Source organism: Perca fluviatilis, chromosome 19 (assembly GCF_010015445.1).
Source record: "Perca fluviatilis chromosome 19, GENO_Pfluv_1.0, whole genome shotgun sequence".
Classification (NCBI taxonomy): domain Eukaryota; kingdom Metazoa; phylum Chordata; class Actinopteri; order Perciformes; family Percidae; genus Perca; species Perca fluviatilis.
This window is the reverse complement of record NC_053130.1, coordinates 29810063-29833384: the sequence shown is the minus strand read 5'-3', so window position 1 is coordinate 29833384 and position 23322 is coordinate 29810063. Positions and strand designations below refer to the sequence as shown.

At 41.0% G+C, this 23322-nt stretch overlaps 1 protein-coding gene across 6 annotated transcripts in view; it reads left to right on the top strand.

Moving 5' to 3' along the window:
• The window catches only part of piezo1 (piezo-type mechanosensitive ion channel component 1), a 207760-nt gene that overhangs the window by 120431 nt on the left and 64007 nt on the right, over nucleotides 1-23322 (top strand). For all 6 annotated transcript variants that reach the window (XM_039783693.1, XM_039783692.1, XM_039783694.1 and 3 more), the window contains 7 exons: nucleotides 511-677; nucleotides 2543-2719; nucleotides 4805-4930; nucleotides 6056-6256; nucleotides 8083-8287; nucleotides 9128-9232; nucleotides 21112-21268. In XM_039783693.1, the coding sequence (XP_039639627.1) occupies nucleotides 511-677; nucleotides 2543-2719; nucleotides 4805-4930; nucleotides 6056-6256; nucleotides 8083-8287; nucleotides 9128-9232; nucleotides 21112-21268 (1138 nt within the window). The remainder of the gene's footprint in view (nucleotides 1-510; nucleotides 678-2542; nucleotides 2720-4804; nucleotides 4931-6055; nucleotides 6257-8082; nucleotides 8288-9127; nucleotides 9233-21111; nucleotides 21269-23322) is intronic.

Here is a 23322-nt window from a genome sequence, read left to right as displayed (position 1 = left end):
TGTTCCTACTGTAAATTATAATGACAGTTTTTACTGTAAAGTTTATGGTCCTGTGCTGTATTAATAGAAAGCTTTACAGTACCATTTCTCTCTTTCTCTTCTTATTATTTTTGTACTTCTTTGTATTAAATCTCTGGTGTAACATTATATTTTTCCGATTACTCTCTTCTTGAATTGGTGGGGACTTGATGCCACATGATTTCAGATGATTTGTGGGCGGACTCAACCTGGCTACTGAAAAAGAAAAAAATCAGCTTGCTATTAATATTTTGTTCCTCAAATGCCTCAACATTTACAGTATTCCGCTTTATTTAGGAAGAACGGTCAATTACCGTAAGAAAAATGACTGACACCATTTTTTATTATTGCATTCTGCAAAGTTTTATTTACCAGATGTGCATTCACGTGGTTATTAGAATAGTCAACAACTGTATTCAAGTAAAAGTTTAACTGAGCGGGACCATTCCCTCCCACTGTGTTTGTTCATCCATCCTCTCTTTCCTTGCTCAGGGGAGTTGATGCCGAGTAAGTGGGGTCTGGTGATGGACAGGTTACTGGTTCTGTCCAGAAGGTTCTCTGACATTCTCACCAAAGTTCAAGTGTTTCTCTGGAGGCTTCTGGAGCTCCACATCCTCAAGATGGTGGCCTTCTTCTCTGTGTGGGTTTCACTTGAAGAGGTAAAGTTGCAAAGATTAATCGATTAGATGTCAACTATTGAATGAATCCCCATCTATTTTGATAATGGATTAATGTAAATGGACTATTTTTATATAGCGCTTTTCTAGTCTTAACGACTACTCAAAGCGCTTTAACGTAGTACAGGAACCATTCACCATTCACACACATTCATACACTGTGGCTGAGGCTGGCGTACAAGGTGCCACCTGCTCATCACACACATTTACACTTCGATGGCGCAGCATCGGGGGCAACTCGGGGTTCAGTGTCTTGCCCAAGGACACTTCGACATGAAACTGCAGGGCCAGGGATCGAACCACCAACCTTCCGATTGGCAGGTGACCTCTCTACCACTTAGCCACAGCTGGGTTTTTAGTGAATTTTTCAAGAAAGAAAAGTAAAAGTGTTCTGCTTTGTGCTTGTTAAATGTGAATATTTTCTACTTTCTTTACTCCTCTGTGACAGTAAACTGAATATCTTTGATTTGTGGTAAAAAAAAACAAAAGAAGCCAATAGAGGACGTCTTCTTGGGCTTTGGGAAACACTGGTAGACATTTTTCTCCATTTTCTGACATTTTATAGCCCAAACAACTAATGAATTAATCAAAGAAAATAATCAACAGGTTAATCGACAATGACAATAATTGTTAGTTGCAGCCCTAAGGTAAAGGAATGGTTGTGTGATTGTGATAAAACCAGGGGCAATTCTAGGATCAGACCTTTAGGGCTCAGCCCCTAATAAGAATGTGACTCGGATACAGTGCCTTGCAAAAGTGTTAACCCCCCTGCTAAATCAGTAATTTCATTAGCCGATAATCTCTGAGCTAACTACTGAACAACAACGTCAGCTAACGTTTTTTGACACTATTAACACTATGATGGAACTAAATCTGACACTCTATAAGTCACAGTAATAATGACCAATTTTGGAACAATGTTCTAACATTCAGCAATTTTAGTTGCTTACGTTTCAATTTAGGTTCTAATTAGAGGTGTGAATCTTCACTGATCTCCCGATTCGATTACGATTATCATGTCAGCGATTCAATTCAATTCGATATCTCGATGCATCACGATGGGTCCAATACATTTTTCTATTAAAACCATGTAGGATATTTAAATCATAGCTTTTCACGCTTCAAAAACAAAACATTCTGCAGTGCTCTAATACTAAATAAATTGGATACATAAAACTACAGCACTGAGCATATGGCACTTCCGGAATGTGCAAAACATAACCAAATATGTAAACAGAAATGTTGTTAGGCCTACATTAAATTGTAAACAGAAATAATCGATTATGAGCCTGTCGATTATCGATGCAGCATCGTCCATGTCCACGATTCGATGCATCGATTATTTGATTAATTTCAACACCTCTATTTCTAATCTGTGCCATGAAATTACCATTACCATTCTTCTCTGGGGACTACCATCGCCCATGGATAAAACACTGTACAGCAAATCAGATACCTCTAATTATTATTATTATTAACAAGCATTTTGAATCTGTGTCTTTTGTATAAGTCATGTCCTTAACCCTTACTCTATCTATCTATCTATCTATCTATCTATCTATCTATCTATCTATCTATCTATCTATCTATCTATCTATCTATCTATCTATCTTTTTGGCAAATTTGCTGGATGAGCACCTTTCATGGAAATGAATAGGGCACTATTTTTGAGCACTGTATCAAGCAAGTAATTCATCCATGTTCAGAACAGCTTGTTTCGGTGTTTGCCTGATAGATGAATGATCTGCAGTTAAATACTGCACATCTGATACTTGACATAAAGCTCTTTATTTTTGAAATAGTATAATATGACCTAAATGTTGTCCTGTTTCTGTGTTTGTCTGTAGCCATCCGTGATGAACCTCGTCCTGGTGGTGTTGTGGTCTCTGGCGATGCCCTACGGTCGCTTCAGGCCCATGGCTTCCTGTCTGTCTACAGTCTGGGTGTGCGTCATCATCGTGTGTAAGATGCTGTACCAGCTCAGTGTTGTCAACCCTGTTGAATACTCCAGTAACTGTAGCCTGGTAAGACACACATGCGCTTACACACACATTCTGCATCAACAATATGTTTTAACCAACCCGTTCTCATTCCGAACTCTTAAAATAAGTACGTTTGGTTAGTGTCCTTCAGCGTGTGATGCGTCGAAAAAGGCACCCTTCGGCGTATTTGTGTAACGTACTGGGGAGAGCCGCAGTTGGATGAGATTTAGCGAGTGGTATGTAATGGGAAATTGCTGGGTAAGGACGGTGGATGGGTAAAACATCGGACTTTCACTCAGAAGACTCGGGTTCGCGCCCCGCGTGTGGCGTTTTGTTTCCCCGTCTCCGGCGTTTTGTTTCCCCGTCTCCGGCGTGTGTTTCCCGGCTTTTGAGGCGTCCTTTCCCCGTTGTTTTTCTTTTTTTTTTCCCGTCTCCAGCGTGTCTTTCCCGGCTTTTGAGTCGTCCTTTCCCCGTTGTTTTTCTTTTTTTTCCCCGTCTACGGCGTGTGTTTCCCGGCTTTTGAGGCGTCCTTTCCCCGTTGTTTTTCTCCTAAACCCAACCTCCGCGATTCCGTTATTGTCGCGCTTCACCCGCGGTGTGTTTCCCGGCTTTTGAGGGCCCTTTCCCCGTTGTTTTTCTCTAAACCTCCGCGATTCCGTTCAACCCCGGCCCACACCCAAGGGACGAAAAAGGGACGGCAATAGTGGCGACCAAGCACGTTTACATGAGACGCTAAAGGAGACTTTTAACGTCAAATAAGAACGAGAAAGGCTCCTGACCGAACGTCCTTATTTTACGAGTTGGGTGTGAGAATGTGTTGGTTTTAACAGGCATGATGGTATATTTCAATTAGTCATTAATACCAACATACCATCCTGGAGGATAAGGGAAAACATATAGATAGACAGACAGGCAGACAGACACACAGAGAGACAGGCAGACAGACCACTAATTTTAATAAATTATTCAATTGTGTAGTAGTGGAGTAGAACTAGAAAGTACAAACATTTAAATACTCAAGTAAAGTACAACTACCTGAAATTTTACAGTGCTTGACTAAATATCAATTACAACATTAAGTGTATTATTGTTAGCGATAAATCTTCCATAACAGTAGGGGATACAAATAGATAACCTTTATTAAAGATGTATTGTTGTTACACTTTCCATGAGTATCAGTTTGGGAAATATTTATCTTTAAAGTAAAATAATAAAAGCACATTCTGATGAGCTCTATATTTAAGTAGTTCAGTGTAGAGCTGAATATTAGGTCCCACACAAGGAATGATTTAACTGCATGGATACCAGCATATGTGAAATATTTGTGTATAAGCTGTTTACATATAGGGTCAAATGTTGACTTCTATAGGTTTTGCACCCCTTTCCTGTTAAGGCTTATGCTCATTTAAATATTGAATGCATTTTTCATTGAATATGAAATTCCAAAATTGTATGTTGAATTCTCCTTCTCAAGCATCATCCCAAACATTATCTGCTACTTTTTATGCAGTATGCCCTCAAAGTAGGGCTGGGCAATATATCGATATATCGATATCAGCATACAAGATTAAATTTTTTGATATCCTCATATGGCATACGTGTTGTCTTTCCCTGGTTTTAAAGGCTGCATTACAGTAAAGTTAATGTCATTTTCTGAAGATACCAGACTGCTCTAGCTGTTCTATTATTTGCCTTCTACATCTTATTGTGTAAATATTTTGTGAAAGCACCAATAACCCTACAATATTGTTGTGATCAATATTAAGGTATTTGTTAAAAAATATGGTGATATCTGATTTTCTCTGTATCGCCTAGCCCTACCTTAACTTCATGTCTGATGAAAAGGTGAGAATTGCCAAGAGGATTGTAGGATTTTTAAAGGTGTAAGTTACACACTGTTTCTTTGTCCAAGCTCACAGCTCTGAACTAGATGTGTTCAAATAAAAGAAAGAAGGAATAAGAAAGAAAAGAGAGCTGTGGATGCAGCAGTGCATTTAGCATCATGACAATCATATGTCCTGTTTTTTTCTATGAGCTGAGACAGCAGGTGTTGTAGAGTAACTTGACCTGACAAGGTAGTAATGTGATCCAGTGGGAGCTGCAGTGATAAGGTCTTCTCCTTTACAGCCTCTAACAAATGAAACCAACCTAATGCCAGAAGAGATGGTGAACTCCTCTCTGTATAAGGAGCCAGTGGATCCCGCCAGATGGTTTGGCATCAGGAAAGATGCCACAGTACTGGGATACAGCAAGGTATATTCAATACCTGTTTCAATAATAAATGTTTCCTCAATGAATAGCGTGGATCCAGTAAGAATGCTACTGTACCTGGTTTGTGAAGATTGAAAATGAATACGCAATATAAGCACAGTGTATTGTATGTATGATGTAAATATAAACACAGTACATATACATCCAATGTAAAGATTAGGCTCCCGCCCATACTTTTGGTTTTCAAAATCAGGGAGGCATGGCAGCACGACCGGGGGGATTGTAAGTGTTAAGCTTGCATCACGTTTTCTGCTAGCTTAAAAATTTAGACGCACCCTAGCAGCAACAAATTTAATTTGCAGCCAGGGGGGTCTAGGCACTCTCTGTTGGCTTGTGAGCTGGAAAAACCAAACTCTGGTCTGGCCAATCGCATCGTGTATAGAGTTGGTGAGCGGGCTTATGGCTGCTGCTGCTGGGAACAGCGGTCTTCTGGAAGACTTGGAGTTAAGCTTTTCTTTGAGAAAAGAACAAAGAACTGCGCAGAAATTATTCTTAAAAAAGGAAGATGTGTTAGGAGTTTTGCCGACCGGATACGGCAAAAGTTTAATCTATCAACTAGCTGCGCTACCTTCTTTGTTGCTCTGCCTGGTTGTAGCGCTATCCTATTACGTGCAGAGGGAATTTGAAAGACAACCGTTTAAGGGTCTATTCACACAATACAAACGTGAGCTATTTAAATTAGCTTGATACATGGTTAAAATTTGCTCTTACCAGTGTATCGCCATGTTTACTTTGTACCCTGCAATCCCCACAAAAACGTCCCAGTTAGATAGTAAATGGCATAAAACATATTCTTTATAAATCTTTACAATCATTCCCCAAAAGAACCAAGCAGGCCTACCTTGTTGCACAATCCAAATTTTATTCAAAACTTGCCATTTCAGCGTGTAGCTTGCTGGATCGAAGGTTGTTGTTGTTTCCTGAAACGACCGAAGCCACGTGCAGGACGTCAGGCTTTAATCAAAAATCTAAAATCTGAACAGACACAGTTCAGTCACTACTCTTAAATTATTGAGGATACACAGCCAGCCCCTTAAACGCTTTCTTTGTGTGTAGAGTCTGCTGATCCAGTAAAGGCTTAATTAATTGAATTGTTTTTTGTTGCAGAACCATTTAATAGTGCTGATGTTGTTGGTGTTTGAGGCAACAGTGTATCGTCACCAGGCTCATCACTACCGTCAACTCCAGCGATCTCCCCCCACCATCCGCGCCCTGTTCCCCGGCGCTACCAGGGACACTCTAGACCAGGGCCTCATACCCTGCTTCAAGTACCTGCTCAACTACTCCTTCTACAAGTTTGGATTAGAGGTAGATGGGAGAGATCACTTCATTGCTGAACCAGGGCTTTTTGGAAAAGGAAAATTAAAAAAAGATTGTAAATAAAGGAAAAATTATTTAACACAAGTTATGTGTTATAAAGTTTAAAGTTTACTATTGCAATCATTTTTAGATAGAAAAGAGATGTCATGCTAATGTGTGTCCCTTTTGTTGACCGTTCCAGAGCATCAGTGTTATGACTACAAAAAAGATTTTACACACATCCCAATTCCAGTTGGGACGGTGTGTAAAACGTAAATAAAAACAGAATACAATGATTTGCAAATCTTTTTCAACCTATATTCAATTGAATACACTACAAATACAAGATATTTAATGTTTAAATGGATTAACTTTAATGTTTTTTTGCAATTATTCACTCATTTTGAATTTGATGCCTGCAACATGTTCCAAAAAAGCTGGGACAGTGGCATGTTTACCACTGTGTTACATCACCTTTACTTTTAACAACACCCAATAAGCATTTGGGAACTGAGGACACTAATTGTTGAAGCTTTGTAGGTGGAATTCTTTCCCATTCTTGCTTGATGAACGACTTCAGTTGCTCAACAGTCTTGGGTCTCCATTGTTGTATTTTGCGCTTCTTAATGCGCCACACATTTTCAATGGAGATGGTCTGGACTGCAGACAGGCCAGTCTAGTCCCCACACTCTTTTACTACGAAGCCACGCTATTGTAAAACGTGCAGAATGTGGCTTAGCATTATCATGCTAAAATTAGCAGGGAAGTCCCTTAAAAAGACATTGCTTTGATTGCAGAATACTGTATGTTGCTCCAAAACCTGTATGTACATTTCAGCAGTAATGGTGCCTTCACAGATGTGCAAGTTATGCCATGTGCATTAACACACACCCATACCATCACAGAAGCTGGCTTTTGAACTCAGCACTGATAACAATGGTCATTTTCCTCTTTGAAAAACAATTTGAAATGTTGACTTGTCAGACCACAGCAAATTTTTCCACTTTGTGTCAGTCCATCTCAGATGAGCTTGGGCCCAGAGAAGCTGTTAGTGTTTCTGGGTGTCGTTGCTATATGGCTTTCGCTTTGCATGGTAGAGTTTTAACTTGCACTTGTAGATGTAGCGGCGAACTGTGTTAACTGACAATGGCCAGTTGTTAACAAAGTGGTGAACCTCGCCCCATCCGTGCTTGTGAACGACTGAGCCTTTTGGGGATGCTCCTTTTATACCCAGTCATGACCAATTAACCTGTTCACCTTTGCAATGTTACAAGCAGGTGTTTTTTGAGCATTCCTCAACTTTCCCAGTCTTTTGTTGCCCCTGTCCCAGCTTTTTTGGAACGTGTTGCAGGTATCAAATTCAAAATGAGTGACTATTTGCAAAAATACAATACAATACAATACAAGTTTATCAGTTTAAACATTAAATATCTTGTCTTTGTAGTGTATTCAATTGAATATAGGTTGAAAAGGATTTGCAAATCATTGTATTCTGTTTTTATTTATGTTTTACACACCATCCCAACTCCATTGGAATTGGGGTTTGTAGCTTATCTTTTTTGTAGTCATAACACTGATATTAGCATGTCATCTCTTTTATCTAAAAATGATTGCAAAAGTAAACTTTATAACAGTTTGAGTGTTAAATCATTTTTCTTTCATTTACAATCTTTTTTAAAAAATATCTTGTCTTTGTAGTGTATTCAATTGACTATAGGTTAAAAAGGATTTGCAAATCATTGTATTCTGTTTTTATTTACGTTCCAACTCCAGCTGGAGTTTTTTTATTTACATTTTATTTAAATCTCTAAAAAACGTATCCTCTTTTTTTAAAGATTTGCTTCCTGATGACGGTGAATGTGATTGGCCAGCGGATGAACTTCTTGGTGATAATCCATGGCTGCTGGTTGGTTGCCATCTTGGTGAGGCGGCGGCGGGCAGCTATTGCCAGGATCTGGCCCAGATATTGTCTCTTTCTGTCTATCTTCATGATCTACCAGTATCTTCTGTGTGTGGGCATACCGCCAGCACTCTGTATAGGTGAGTCCTTATATGCAGTTACAGTAAGTGCATTTTTTTAAGCCAAGGACCCCTTAACTAAGAAAGAGATGGAGCAGGCACCCCCTAGTACATATATTGTATAAAATTAACTTGCATATTAAACTTGGCCTACAATAAAATGTGGGCGTCCTAAAGCCTAAATACATATATTTTTAATTCATGTAATACTAAGCTACTAATTTTATAAATCATCTTTTTATGTTATACATACATGTGGCACAGTGAATCCTTGAGATTAACTGTATCTATGGAAGGCTACCATAGTGACTCCCTACTTTTAGGCCAGTAAGCCTATCATTAATGTTTTTTTCACAAATAGGCTGATTTATATATGCTAATTATATGTGGGATTCATGTTAAGACATTTGAATTTTTGAAAAAGCCTTTACAATAATTTGGTGGGCCCCTTGGAGTAAATCTGAGGACCCCCTAGGTGTCCCGGACCCCTGCTGAAGATCTCTGATCTAGATGACAATATAATAGACAACAACAGTGTGTTCTACTATTGTAGGCGATTGGGTAGAGCACCTATACTCTCCGTAAGTGAATAGTACCATTATTATTGCCAACGTGGCAGGTAGATTGACAGTTTCATAGTAAAATTCACCCGCATTTGGTGCATGGTCGTGTGTTAATTTCAGGCCTTGATTGTGAATGCAAAGCAAACTTTAGATTATGCCCCAACACAGCATCAGATAGAACTCTGCTGAAGGTAAACAACTGTAGAAATTAATAATTGTAAAATTGTATAATAATTGTTAAATAGTGTAACTACTGTACGTCTACCTACCTACCTGTCTTTCCTGTGTTGTCCTGCAGACTACCCATGGCGGTGGAACACTCCAGTGTTGATTAACTCGGCTCTCATTAAATGGATCCATCTGCCTGACTTCTACACTGTGCCTAACTCCAAAAACCTTATAGGTCAGTGTGTGTGTGTGTGTGTGTGTGTGTGTGTGTGTGTGTGTGTGTGTGTGTGTGTGTGTGTGTGTGTGTGTTATCAGTCTGATTATACTTTAGTAGGAACCCTCTGTGTTTTCTGATCTGGGGCCTCATTTATAAAACTGTGCGTAGATTCTATTATGAAAGATTTAGTGTGCAAAAAAGTCCGAATTCTCGTACGCAAAAACAATATTCTGATTTATAACACCTTGCGGCACACACCGGTACGCACTCTTCTCGTTATAAATACGGACGTGCGTTACCTTATGCGGTCGTGCATGAGCCTCACGCTCCTCCCAAGATCGTCCCATATTTGTCCTAATAAGGTCCATGTTAATCAATTAATGAATATTCCAGCCTTGAAAGGAGCCCTTGATCACCAATCACGAAACTGAAAAATGGGGAAAAAACACGATTCAGTGATTGTGAGATCGAGGTGCTCCTAACAGAGGTAGAACATCGAAAGAAAATACTGTTTGGAAGCCGTATCCCTTGTGTAGTGTTCATATTGTTGTTACACAGCCTTAATACTTAACAGATTTAGCTCAATTACCAATGATATATACATAATTTATGGTTCGTATTTGCCATTTACCCCTGTGAGATCACATTTATGATCATTTTCGTTTTTTGTGAGAAAGGAAATTCAATTATTAAAAAGGTAAAAAATAGAAACAAGATTTTGGATCATTATTGGTGCAAAACAGGTGAAAGTGCTTGAAATGTGACAATTTGGTAACTTGTATCGGTAACTGTGTGGGAATAGCAGGTGCAGAAAGACCACATTCCCACACACACCTACACCTACAATCAGACACGACCACATAAAGACGCACAGACCCTGCCTTTCCCCCGTTGCTGGCAGCCCGTTACTGCCGCGACCGGCTCTGGGTCGGTTTAGCAAGAACGGGATTGTTGGGTTCAGGAAAACAAAAACTGGGTTAGGTTCGGAAAATGGGCATCCCATCGGAGTTCACTATAACGCACTATAATCCCGCCTATTGCGAGGAATGTTGCGACGATAAATTTCACCCTGCTTCACGCAACTTTTTCTTGCGTAACAGGTTTTATAAATGAGGCCCCTGATCACGTTTTAAATTGCTGTTGATGCTGTTTGCTGTTTTTAAACTCAACACTCCCTTAACGTTTACTGTTGTCTTAATAAATTCAGTATACTGAATGACACCTGACACCTCCCCACTAATGCGTGTCCACAGGCTTTAAAATTTGAAAATAAATGAAAGTGTCAAAAAATGCCAATTCAAGCACATTCTATTTTTATTAGAGTGTTCTATATACATACAATATATATACAACAACAGGAATTTAATTTAGAAATGCAATTTAATTTTTTTGATGAATCATATGATTCATTCCATGAAAAATGTCCTTCCTGGGTAACGGGAATGGATTTAAAAATTATTTCAATGTCTACCTTTTTAGCATATAAATGTTTATGCATATCCATAGTTACAGCTAACCAAACAAGCACTGCTCAAAAAAACTAAATTTTTAACACAATTAATATGATATATTTGGGTATTTATAATTAAAGGTGCAATATGTAATATTGTATGTAATACTGGCAGCTAGCGGTTAAAATAGTTACTGCACTACCAATTCAAAATACTGGAGAGTCATTTCCCCCGCCCCCTCCTGCCCAGACTCGAAGTTCACGGAGGTTGCCAGGCTGAGACCGCAGCATTCACAACAATGTTAGACGCTAGACGCTTTTCTCAGATAGCCAGACATTACTTCACAGCACAGCAGAGTAGCTAACGTTATATGCTAGTCTCACATAGCCAGACATTACTCCACAGCACAGCGGAGTAGCTAACGTTAGATGCTAGTCTCACATAGCCAGACATTACTTCACAGCACAGCAGAGTAGAGTAGCTAACGTTAGATGCTAGTCTCACATAGCCAGACATTACTCCACAGCACAGCGGAGTAGCTAACGTTAGATGCTGGCTATATTGACAGTCGTAAAAGCCCGAGCTCACACGGAGCTCTGTAACCAACTGACAGACACACTTTTTCGGCTTAAAATTACAGTATGAACCGCTAAAAACACAACAACCTCACCGTCCTCTCCACACGCCAGTCAGGCACACTTCCTCGGCTAAGAATTACAATATGAAATGCTAAAAATACCACTACCTTGCCGACGGAACACACTTCAGTGGCTTAGAATTATGGCAACAATCGCTAAACACACTGCAAACTCACAGTCCTCTCTTCCCGATTTACAGCCCCCCTCTCATGGCTTAAAATAACTCACCGTTGTCAGCTCCAGCCGCTGAACTACACGTTGTAAACAGCCATGGCCCGCTCGCCTGGTCCTCCCGGTAACGTTAGCAGTTAACAGGGTTAGCATGGCGGCGTTAGCCAGGACCAGTCGGGATCACTTTACTGGCTGTGTCTCAATTGTTTTTGCGAGTAACCAACTCGGGTACTCTAGCTATATAATTCAATATGAGTACACAAATGTTGAAATGACATAAAATGCCCGTCCCTAGTGGCTGTGATAAATCAGCCCGAAGCTATGCTTACCTGTTCAGGAGGAAATACCGGTAAGCCAATTCTGCGTCCTTTTGGGATCTAAGCTGTCTCCATCTTTCAAATACATCTCCAATATTTACCAGGGGGTTGTTACGTCTCTGGTCACGCAACTGTTAGAAACATGCTGTTTTCTTTTTTTTAGGTCGGGTAGAATCTATCTCCATTGATCCTGTTCGTTTGTGTGCTACTTTCATGGCTGTACTACCGTTACAGCTGTAGCGCGCTGGGTTTACGGTTTTCCAGGGATAGACCCTTTGCACGTGACGTCACATTCTACTCCCGCGAATTATGAACGCCATGACGGACGGTGGTAGAGCTATTCTGTAGACGGACGGCAAGTCAAACGAGAACGTGTTCGCTGCTTATATACTGTCTATGGTTCGCTGTTCTTGTTCTCACATACACAATCTGCAGAGTAATCCTCACCAATACAAGCATGTGTATGTATTGCCTTTCTGTTTTAAATGACTGATAAATAATAATAAAACTTCCTCACCCAGCTAGCTGCCATGCTAACCAGCTGTTCCTGCTAACAGGTCCCACATAACTATCATCGGTTATTCACTGACCGACATATCCCAAAAAGAAAGCCGTTCCCTTGATCATTTAACTTAACACGCATACAAAAAATATTGGTTAAATTAAAGATGACATGGCACGGAAACTAGCTTCAAAAAGGCCAAACAACCGAATTAAATGCGGGTCTGCGGAGCTCCTACCCCGGTTAGCCGACCAGCTAGCTAGCTGTCGAAATATCCACCGGTCACCAGCGAATATTATCACAGATAAGACGATGGCTAGATGTTACATTATGTGTGGTTAATACTGATCATAGACACTCCGTAATTTACTCCATGGATTAACGTGTGATGAATTATTTCCCAGAGCTGGGATGCGTTCAGGCATCCATTAGAGAGTTGCATCGGCTCAGCCAGTGAACAACGGTACGTGCCTCTAGCTAGCTTGCCCTGCTGGCTGATAGCCGTTAGCTGCTAGCTGACGTCCTGTGAGTGTATTCAGACAGGCTTCTGTGATAATCATCCCAATAACAATCCATGGTGGTGTGGCTATGTCCTCCAGAGGACAGGTCATGTCAAGTATTGAAGTGTATTCCCCCCTAAAAAAAACAGTAGTGTGGTAGTAGCTGCTAGTTGTAGCAAGAAAAGGTAAACAGTAGTGTGCCGATCGGAACATAGTGTTTGAAGAGTGAAGGGCAGATTTGTTTACAAGGGAAAAAGCTTGGAGTAACGTAACTATGGCGAATATAGCAGATATACAACACACGGAAGAGCCTTTTGAGTTATATGGTCGTCCTTATTTATTCAAATCCAGTATACAGATTAAACTAGCCTCACAAGAGTTGGAAAGAACGAGACAGACAGAGGGGCAACAGGCAGATGAACTTCCTGCTCCAAGCGTAAGCTAAAGCTAGCCTTCAGTAACTGGAAGACATAGCCACACCACCGCCGCTCCGTGGATTGTTATTGGGATGATTATCACAGAAGCCTGGCTGAATACACTCACCGGACGGCAGCTAACGGCTAGCGGGGCAAGCTAGCTACCGGCAGGATCGAGACAGGGACCAGGGTAGGTGAATTTAAACAATGTCTGAAGAAGCCATGAAGAAGAAGATAGTATTATTATTGTTACAGTTTATTTAGTGTTATTTATTTGAAACTAATGAAACTTTCCGCTCGTCTACTACACTGTTTAGCTTGTGCTTCCGGTGATTCTGCCGTCTGTCATGGCGTCGTCACGTGGTCGTGGTCACGTGTTTGCAAAGTGTCTATATCTGGCAACCTGGCCTGGCTGTCAAACTGGGCAGTTGATAACAACACACAGGCCAAAACATAAACAGAAATTCCCTCACGAAATGTAAATTTCAAAAAGAAAAAATACTGACATTAGCATTGTTGTCAGAAAAGATAGTATTTCAGTTTAACATGTTTCCTTAATTTCTGATGAGGCATTGGTGTCATTTTTGGATTTATTACAGTACAAATATTACATATTGGACCTTTAAATGGGCTCATCGTTTGATTTTGGTCACACAATATTCCATGCCAAAAACAGAAACATTATGAAAGATGTCTTAAAATGCTTTACAGTAAAGGTAATCAGATTTGTATTGTATACTCAACTCAGGAAAACATGACTGTAATATACCATGAAATCTGAGTTAAATTACTTGACTGTGTCATTGTAACTCAGGATGACATCCTGTTAGCCAGGAATGACATACTGCAAGTATTTCACTAAAGGCTCTCTTTTTTCCAACATACAATAAAAAGCAAGCAACACTTGCAGGGTCACATAAGAAATCCAAGAAACCACGAAGACATCTCAAAAAGGCCAACAAAACAGTGAAAACCACTGTGTCAATTCTTTGTTGTGCCTCTCTTTATGAGTGTCATCTGGAAGGACAGATGTGACCATGAAACTTGAAAACTATTGAAAAAGCGCACACACACACACACACACACACACACACACACACACACACACACACACAACACACACTTTAGCTGTCCATATTATATGATCAACTAACAATTAAATATTAGATTATATCTATAAATGTCATGACAATTTCACTTTAACTAAGACAACAATCTCTGTGTTATGACATGTCTTCGTTAAGTCAAGTTGTCATGCAAAGACATCTCGGACAATGCTAATTTTGCATTAAAAGTGTCATAATTTACCGAATGACACTTAGGGCTCTATTTTAACGATCTGAAACGCAAGTATGAAACGCAAAACGCAAGTAGCTTTGTGGGCGAATCTCGGGCGCTGTTGCTATCTTAAATGGGTTGGTCTGAAGTAGGTAGGTGTGGTTTGGGCGTAACGTGAAAATAACCAATCAGAGCGTCATCTCACATTCCCTTTAAGAACATGCGTGCTTGTTCCATGGCGGATTACTATTATGACGGCGGATTTGCCTGGCGCATGCCAGCGGGAGCTGTCCAGGATGCGGCAAAGTAATAAATGCCCGTCTTGGCCGGGTGGCGATGTTGCTGCAGCCTCTCGGGCGCATCTCCTCAAGTCTGGAGAGGATTGCTGCAGCCATGGAGCGTGGGCCTCCAAACGCACCACCTGCTCCTGTTGTGCCCCTTCCTCCTCCCCCCACTCCATCTCCGTCCACTCGCTCCACCAAGAGCGCATCGCGCATTACTCCCGGACCAGATTCCACCGGAGTGTCCAATCCCGTCGTAGTTCAACATCACCTCTCCTTAATTCCTCTAATATCTCCTCATTTATGTCATCAACACATCCATGATTCATGGAAATGTTGTGTAAAACACAACAAGCCAAAAAGAATGCTGCGCCTTTTTAAGGACTGTACAGTAAAGTGCCTCCTGATCTATCCAAACACCTGAAGCGCAGTTTCAGTAATATTTTTCTTTGTAATTATGTATGGTTTGCAAAAATGGGAACTGCTGGGTCCGGTTAGATGAGCACACGCTACATTATGGCCAAGCATGCGCCCCTAAAATAGCATCTGAATAACGCGCTACTGACTTTAGACTAGCGCCACTGACTTTAGACCAGGTTTTTCCTGGTCAGTGGCGGAATTGCTTTCTGAAACTGCAAAATAGCACCAGGTAACGTTTGCGCCGGAACGCTCCTCCTCTTTTCACTGAACCGCCCCCGGGAGCGCAAATACATACCCTAATTTACCGACGTGCGTCTGTGGGGGGAAAAGTCCGCTGTGCGTCGGGTGCAAAATAGGAATGATACATACTTCGGTGTACAAAGGCAATTGCGCTGAGTGCAAGATAGGGCCCTTACGGTAGGTTTCCACACAGCGAGATTTCGCTTTGCTCTCATTGAGGTTGAATGGAGACGAAATTCGCACTGATTGAGCGAGATGATAGCGAATCGCCGAGGGGAGCGAAATAAAGTTGACGAAAGTTTAACTTTATTCAAATGAGGACCACTCGAGAACCAATCAGGTCCGTGTGTTTGTGTTTGGAGGCGGGAGTTAGAAAAAAAGTCTTGACAAAGATGGCGGAGGTTATCAGCGCCGTATCATGAAAATTTTGATGTGATTAAAATGTTTCTACGCGAACATTGGTACTTCTATCAAAACGAATTGTGTTTTATATGACACACAAACTTAGTTAGGGCACATACACCACTAAATAGATCACTGTATATGTTAGTTTAAACACTCGAACTTTTCAGCTAGCCGACACGCTAATCGCTAGCATGTTCGGACATTGGATTTCATTGTAGCCTAGCCAGGCAGCTAGCTAGCTAGGCTACTTGTGCATTTGTTTGATTACATGTTTTGTTGGCGAACATTAACGCTTGTAGCAACACGGATTGTTGTTTATATGTCACACAAACTTAAACAGGGCAAACACACCACCAAATAGACCACTGTAGATAGTTTAAACACTCAAAATTATTCAGCTAGCCAACAGGTCAACCGCTAGCATGTTCGGACATTGCATTTCATTGTAAGCATGGCAAGGCAGCTAGGCTACATAGCTAGGTTACCAGAGCATTTATGAGCTAACGTTTTACCGATGGTTTGCTGCTGTGCATTTTTACCGCCCTGTCTTCTGACAGCCCGGGACATTTAAAAAATGTTTGCGGTCTTGCGTTTCGTTTTTGCGACCACAGCCCCGAGGCAAACTTTCGCTGGCCGAAATTCGCCAGGTGTTTCGCTGTGTGGAACCCTACCGTTAATGACAACAGTCATGAATTCTCAAAATGACTCCCTCATGTTCATGAAAGGTGATGTCATAATAATGACGGTGTCATGTCAGTCTTATGCACATCTCTTCAAATAAAGTGAAACCTAAATGTTTATGTAGAAAAATACATTATCATATTGGTGACCAAAGCAAGAATAAAATGTTTAAGAAACAGCCCCTTAATGTGTGTAAACTCATTTAAAGGTGCTCTACAGTGCCTTGCGAAGGTATTCGGCCCCCTTGAACTTTTTGACCTTTTGCCACATTTCAGGCTTCAAACATAAAGATATAAAACTGTAATTTTTTGTGAAGAATCAACAACAAGTGGGACACAATCATGAAGTGGATCAAAATTTATTGGATATTTCAAACCTTTTTAACAAATAAAAAACTGAAAAATTGGGCATGCAAAATTATTCAGCCCCCTTAAGTTAATACTTTGTAGCGCCACCTTTTGCTGCGATTACAGCTGTAAGTCGCTTGGGGTATGTCTCTATCAGTTTTGCACATCGAGAGACTGACATTTTTGCCCATTCCTCCTTGCAAAACAGCTCGAGCTCAGTGAGGTTGGATGGAGAGCGTTTGTGAACAGCAGTTTTCAGTTCTTTCCACAGATTCTCGATTGGATTCAGGTCTGGACTTTGACTTGGCCATTCTAACACCTGGATATGTTTATTTGTGAACCATTCCATTGTAGATTTTGCTTTATGTTTTGGATCATTGTCTTGTTGGAAGACAAATCTCCGTCCCAGTCTCAGGTCTTTTGCAGACTCCATCAGGTTTTCTTCCAGAATGGTCCTGTATTTGGCTCCATCCATCTTCCCATCAATTTTAACCATCTTCCCTGTCCCTGCTGAAGAAAAGCAGGCCCAAACCATGATGCTGCCACCACCATGTTTGACAGTGGGGATGGTGTGTTCAAGGTGATGAGCTGTGTTGCTTTTACGCCAAACATAACGTTTTGCATTGTTGCCAAAAAGTTCGATTTTGGTTTCATCTGACCACAGCACCTTCTTCCACATGTTTGGTGTGTCTCCCAGGTGGCTTGTGGCAAACTTTCAACGACACTTTTTATGCATATCTTTAAGAAATGGCTTTCTTCTTGCCACTCTTCCATAAAGGCCAGATTTGTGCAGTATACGACTGATTGTTGTCCTATGGACAGAGTCTACCACCTCAGCTGTAGGTCTCTGCAGTTCATCCAGAGTGATCATGGGCCTCTTGGCTGCATCTCTGATCAGTCTTCTCATTGTATGAGCTGAAAGTTTAGAGGGACGGCCGGGTCTTCGTAGATTTGCAGTGGTCTGACACTCCTTCCATTTCAATATTATCGCTTGCACAGTGCTCCTTGGGATGTTTAAAGCTTGGGAAATCTTTTTGTATCCAAATCCGGCTTTAAACTTCTCCACAACAGTATCTCGGACCTGCCTGGTGTGTTCCTTGTTCTTCATGATGCTCCCTGCGCTTTAAACGGACCTCTGAGACTATCACAGAGCAGATGCATTTATACGGAGACTTGATTACACACAGCTGGATTCTATTTATCATCATTAGTCATTTAGGTCAACATTGGATCATTCAGAGATCCTCACTGAACTTCTGGAGAGAGTTTGCTGCACTGAAAGTAAAAGGGGCAGAATAATTTTGCGCCCCCAATTTTTCCAGTTTTTATTTGTTAAAAAAGTTTGAAGTATCCAATAAATTTCGTTTCACTTCATGATTGTGTCCCACTTTTTGTTGATTCTTCACAAAAAATTACAGTTTTATATCTTTATGTTTGAAGCCTGAAATGTGGCAAAAGGTCGAAAAGTTCAAGGGGGCCGAATACTTTCGCAAGGCACTGTAAGTGATGTGAAGTGTTTTTTAGGCTACAACATTTTTTGTCACATACAGTAAACATCTCCTCACTATCCGCGGGCTGCCAGTCCCCTGAACACACTGTAAAAAAACACGGTCTCTGTAGGACAGCCCAGGCTCCACAAACGGCAACAAAAACAAACCTCGCCAGCCTGTACCACGAACCATAACAAACTGTGTTCCAGCCAATAATGGACAAGGAGTTGGTTGAGTCATGAATATGCATTGTGGAAGTAGCCTACGTGCTAACGCTGCTGCAGTGATGGCTCAACCAGCTACTTCTTGTCCATTATTGGCTGGAAGACTGTTTGTTATGCTTCGTGGTGCAGGTTTGTTTTTGTTGCCGTTTGTGAAACCTGGGCTGTCTACAGAGACCGCGTTTTTTTACAGTGTATTCAGGGGAAAGGCAGCTAGCGGATAGTGAGGAGATATTTGCTGTATGTGACGAAAAATGTTGTAGCCTAAAAAACGCGTCACATCAATTAGAGCACCTTTTAACCAATAAAGCAGATGATGGTTTTGAATGTCGTTATTTTGCATTTGACATACGTAGACTATTTTAGTTGACTGAAATGTTATTTAGTCTTAATGATGAATGTCACTTTAGGCCAGTGGTTCTCAACCTTTTTTGTGCCAGCGCCCCCCTATCCATTATCCAGGTCCCTAACGCCCCCCATCAAATATTATGTAGGCTAAATGCCCCGAATATTAATGATTACGCCCTAATATAGGCCTATTATTGTTGTTACTATTGTTATCAAAAATAATAAAAAAATCAAATCATTGAATGACAATCAACACATGAATAGAAATTATATATATTTACAGGTTTTTTTAAATGTCAAATGCAACCATTTGACATTCAAATTAAATAACAGCAGCCAATCAGAACGACTAGATATGTAACATTCAAACTATAAATAGGTATAATCAAAAGACCTGCTGCATGGTGTGAACCTCAGCACCTTTAGAAGAGGACTATAATTTGAAGTGACCTTGGGTGTCATGAAATTAGCTTTAAATAAAATGTATTATGCTTATTATTATTATTGTTATTATTATTACAAACACTAACAGTAGCCAATCAGAAACAGCTAGCAATTTAACATTCAAATCTATTTTTCATTCAAATCTAAAATCGAATTGTGCCAACGGAAAACAAGCTGGCACTTATCAAGGGGTAAAAGCAGAAGGATCACACACACACGCACACACACACACACACACACACACACACACACACACACACACACGTATTTTGGTGATGACAAACGACTTGAAGAACGACACCTACTGCCGAATGGAAATAAGTTTACAACCTTTGAAAGTTAGTGAGAGGCGTTTTTTAATGCTTAGAAGAGTCTAGCTATGTTTGCTATCGCCTGTCTTGGGAGTAAATAGCAGAAAAAAACGTTTGGAGAAAACGCACCCCCACATCGCGCTGTGTTTTGTGGAGGTGTGAGAGTCCCGTACAGTAAACAGTGACATCACTTCCTCTATCGCTTCCATAAGAAAGTTTTAAAACACCAAATATAAGCCCTGAACTGCCCGCGAGTTTATGGAACAGCTGACTGTTTGCCAAACAACAAAGCACAGTCGATATCTCTCGCACGTCTCTTTTCTTTCTCTCTTTCTCCGTGAAATGAAGCTGCATTCAGGTACAGTAGGAAACGTTGTGTTTAATAAACCATCTGACGAAAAACTGTTACTGTGGTGTGCTACATTGGGGGTTAAAGAATACAACAGGACGTCGCAGCGATTGCTTTTTTTTCTTTATCTGAACGCAGCTTCACGTAGTAGCTACAGAGCTCATTTAAGACGATACTCTGACGGCCCGTTTCCATGAAGGCAGCACGGAGCTGCACCAAACAAAGCTGACAGAAGCACAGAGAAGATACCCGTCTGGTCCAGTCGCAGTGCTGTAAACTGGCAGCTTTTAATGTTGCAGACTACTTATTCTTTAGTAGTTTTTAAGTGTAAACATGTATTGTTATTGTGAATCTTTTGTTTAAACTAGCTTTCAAACAAACGCCCCCCAACGGCACCTCAACGCCCCCCTTTCCAAAATATTGCTTCCAACGCCCCCCATCATCTTCTGAACGCCCCCTGGGGGGCGGTACTGCCCCCGTTGAGAAACACTGCTTTAGGCCTACAAAAATTATGAATTAAAACTAAAATGTTGAAAAATAACTGTTATGCATTGCCTTATAATTTTGTGTCAATGCCAAAGATTGGCCGAAGAGCGGCATGCGGCTCCGGTTGCCTACATCGTCCTAGAATTTATGTCGGTGTCACATAAACTCTACCATCAGCCATCATCACGGCAGCCGTAATCCTGCGTGTACATTTTTTTAAATGATGATGATCATACAGTTGAGAGTTCTGGATTAGCGGAGCCAGTCATCATCTCCCATCTCTCTGCCAATCACAGGAATGTATGGCACATGCATGGTCAGTGTGAGTGCTGGTGTTTGGTGTAGCAGACGGTCGGGCCCGTCAGTAACATAATCTCTATTGTTGTAGTTACCGGTGGGCTGTTGAGTGAGAGCGCTGTTTTCTGTGAGACATTGCGACACATCTGTAGCACTGTTTTGAGTGCTTTAATACACAGGAACAGTACAGTGAGCATGTGCAGCCTATATGTAACAGATTTTGTGCTACAGTATGTGGCAGCAGTCAATGTTCCAGGCTGATGATGAAGATGATGATGTATTGTGTTGTTGTGTGTGTCCATAGCGGACTTTGTGCTGCTGATGTGTGCAGCCCAGCAGTGGAAGGTGTTTGAGTGTGAGCACACGGAGGACTGGATGGTTGCTGCAGGAGAGAACACAGACCACCCTGAACCAATGGAAGGCCGGCTGTTTAACCCTGCACCCAACTTCATCAACTGCAGGTAAATACAGCGGATGTCTGTCTGTCTGATGTATCAGTCATCCACAGTTGAACCTGCTGTTTGTCTGCTGTGCTCCTGTCATAATTTATTTTCTCTACTTCAGAGAGACAGATCATTTGACTGTAGTCCATGTTAAGGAAGGGAACATTTCTGATAAGGATATATCTTCCACTATTTGTCTTTTAGATTATACATCTAACATAAACAAACCTTTGTTTATAAAGTTTATAAAGTACTCTTTAATTAAGAAATTAAAACGTGCCAAGATATTTAATAAGCAGAACCTTTTGCAGTTAAAAAATAAACTTGTAAACATGCGTGTGAAATGGTAAATTAGGATTAAACAAATAAGATTGTAATATTTGTATTTTGTATTAGCTCAAATCAGATATTAATATTGGCAAGGCTGATGTGTAGTTGGGAATAATTATTTCATAATTTAGCTGTTGGTTGAATTACTATTAATAGAAACTCATGAAGTGTAGCAAAATGCAAATTTGAATCTTGAGAAACAGGAAGTTAGACTTTAAAGGGTAATTTATTTAAAACATTTTTTTAACATTGAGCATATTTCCCTATCTATTGGTGTCTAAGTGACTAATGTGAACAAAAATCTTCGTCATTGGTTCAGTATTGATCGAGAACGCTGTAACCAGCAGCTGCGAACCGGGCTGCAATGTAATAATATTGGGCAAATACGCATCGTCTATTTCCGTCCATTAAAAGTGCTGGTTTTGCCGCTGACAGGCTCAGATTGTTATAATAAACATCTGACCGAGAGGTCACGTAACCAGCAACAGCAATGGCCGCAGATAACTAGAGCTCCTTACCCACCTCTGCAAAAAGCAGGTCTCGTTGTCGTCTAAACTATCTACTCGGACAGAGAAATCTGCTAACATGGCGGCGGCTAACAGAGCGGTGTCTAACATAGCAACTGATGCTAGCGCAGTCCCGAACATGCCTCGCCGCAACACATCGGTGCAGAGCCTGAGATGCAGGAAATTACGGTACATGATCCGCATGCAACCTGACTGCGGCACATTCGCGATCCAGCGGCATCGGGAGCTTGAAGGGGCACAACACGAGCTACATGCTAAAGGCATCTCAGACTTGCTTATCTACCCGGCCACCCTGAGAATGACCCACGGGGGGACAGAGTTCACCTTCACTACAGCCACAGATGCAGGCGTTTTCTGTTGGGACTGCATGTTTTCCTGTTTTTTCTCCTCTTGGATATGGAAAGTGGTCCATGCACAATTGTTCAAATAAATGGCAATGTTTTTGTTACTGTATTGCATTTGTGTGTTTGGTATATTACTGTGACAATCTTGAACAGGCTACAGCGTAACACTGAGAATGCAAAAGGCATAAACCTACTGATGGGATAATCATAGTAGTGTTTTGTGTTGAGCACATCAGTGTGCTGTTGGTTGGTAGACAGATCTATTCACATGACATGTGTGTGTGTCATTTTGATGCAAAAAAACATTTTGGAAAGAGATTTAACAGTTTTGAATGTAGTGTTTGCTTTTGCTAGGGATTTGTAGAGGATGGATACCCGAACCAAGCCCGTCGGTACACATCGGGCCGGGTTCGGACAGATATTTAGAAATTATGTTTAGGTTCAGGTCGGGCTCAGTCACATCAGCGCGATAAGGCATTGAACATTTTATATTTAAAAAAGCTTATGTAGGTGTGCGCCTGTGTTAACGTGCGCTTGTTGCCCCCTATGTGCTGATGCGCTCATCTGTTCACATTTCCGAATGCCTTCCTACAGTTGCTTGATAAAAGTGGGCTTTCCACACAAACAAACGTATGTGTTATTAGTAAATAAAAAAAAAATCTATATTTTAACTGTGTCAGGCTCAGGTCGGGCTTGGACATAAATATCTTAATGCCTGTCGGGCTCGGGCCGGGTTCAGTTACTGCTCTGTAAGACGCAGGCCGGGCTCGGACAGAAAAATGCGGCCCGATCTGCACTCTATTGTAGAGTTTACCATTTTGTGTTAGGGATTTTGTGTTTTGTGTTTACAGTTTTGGGAAAATGAGCCAAG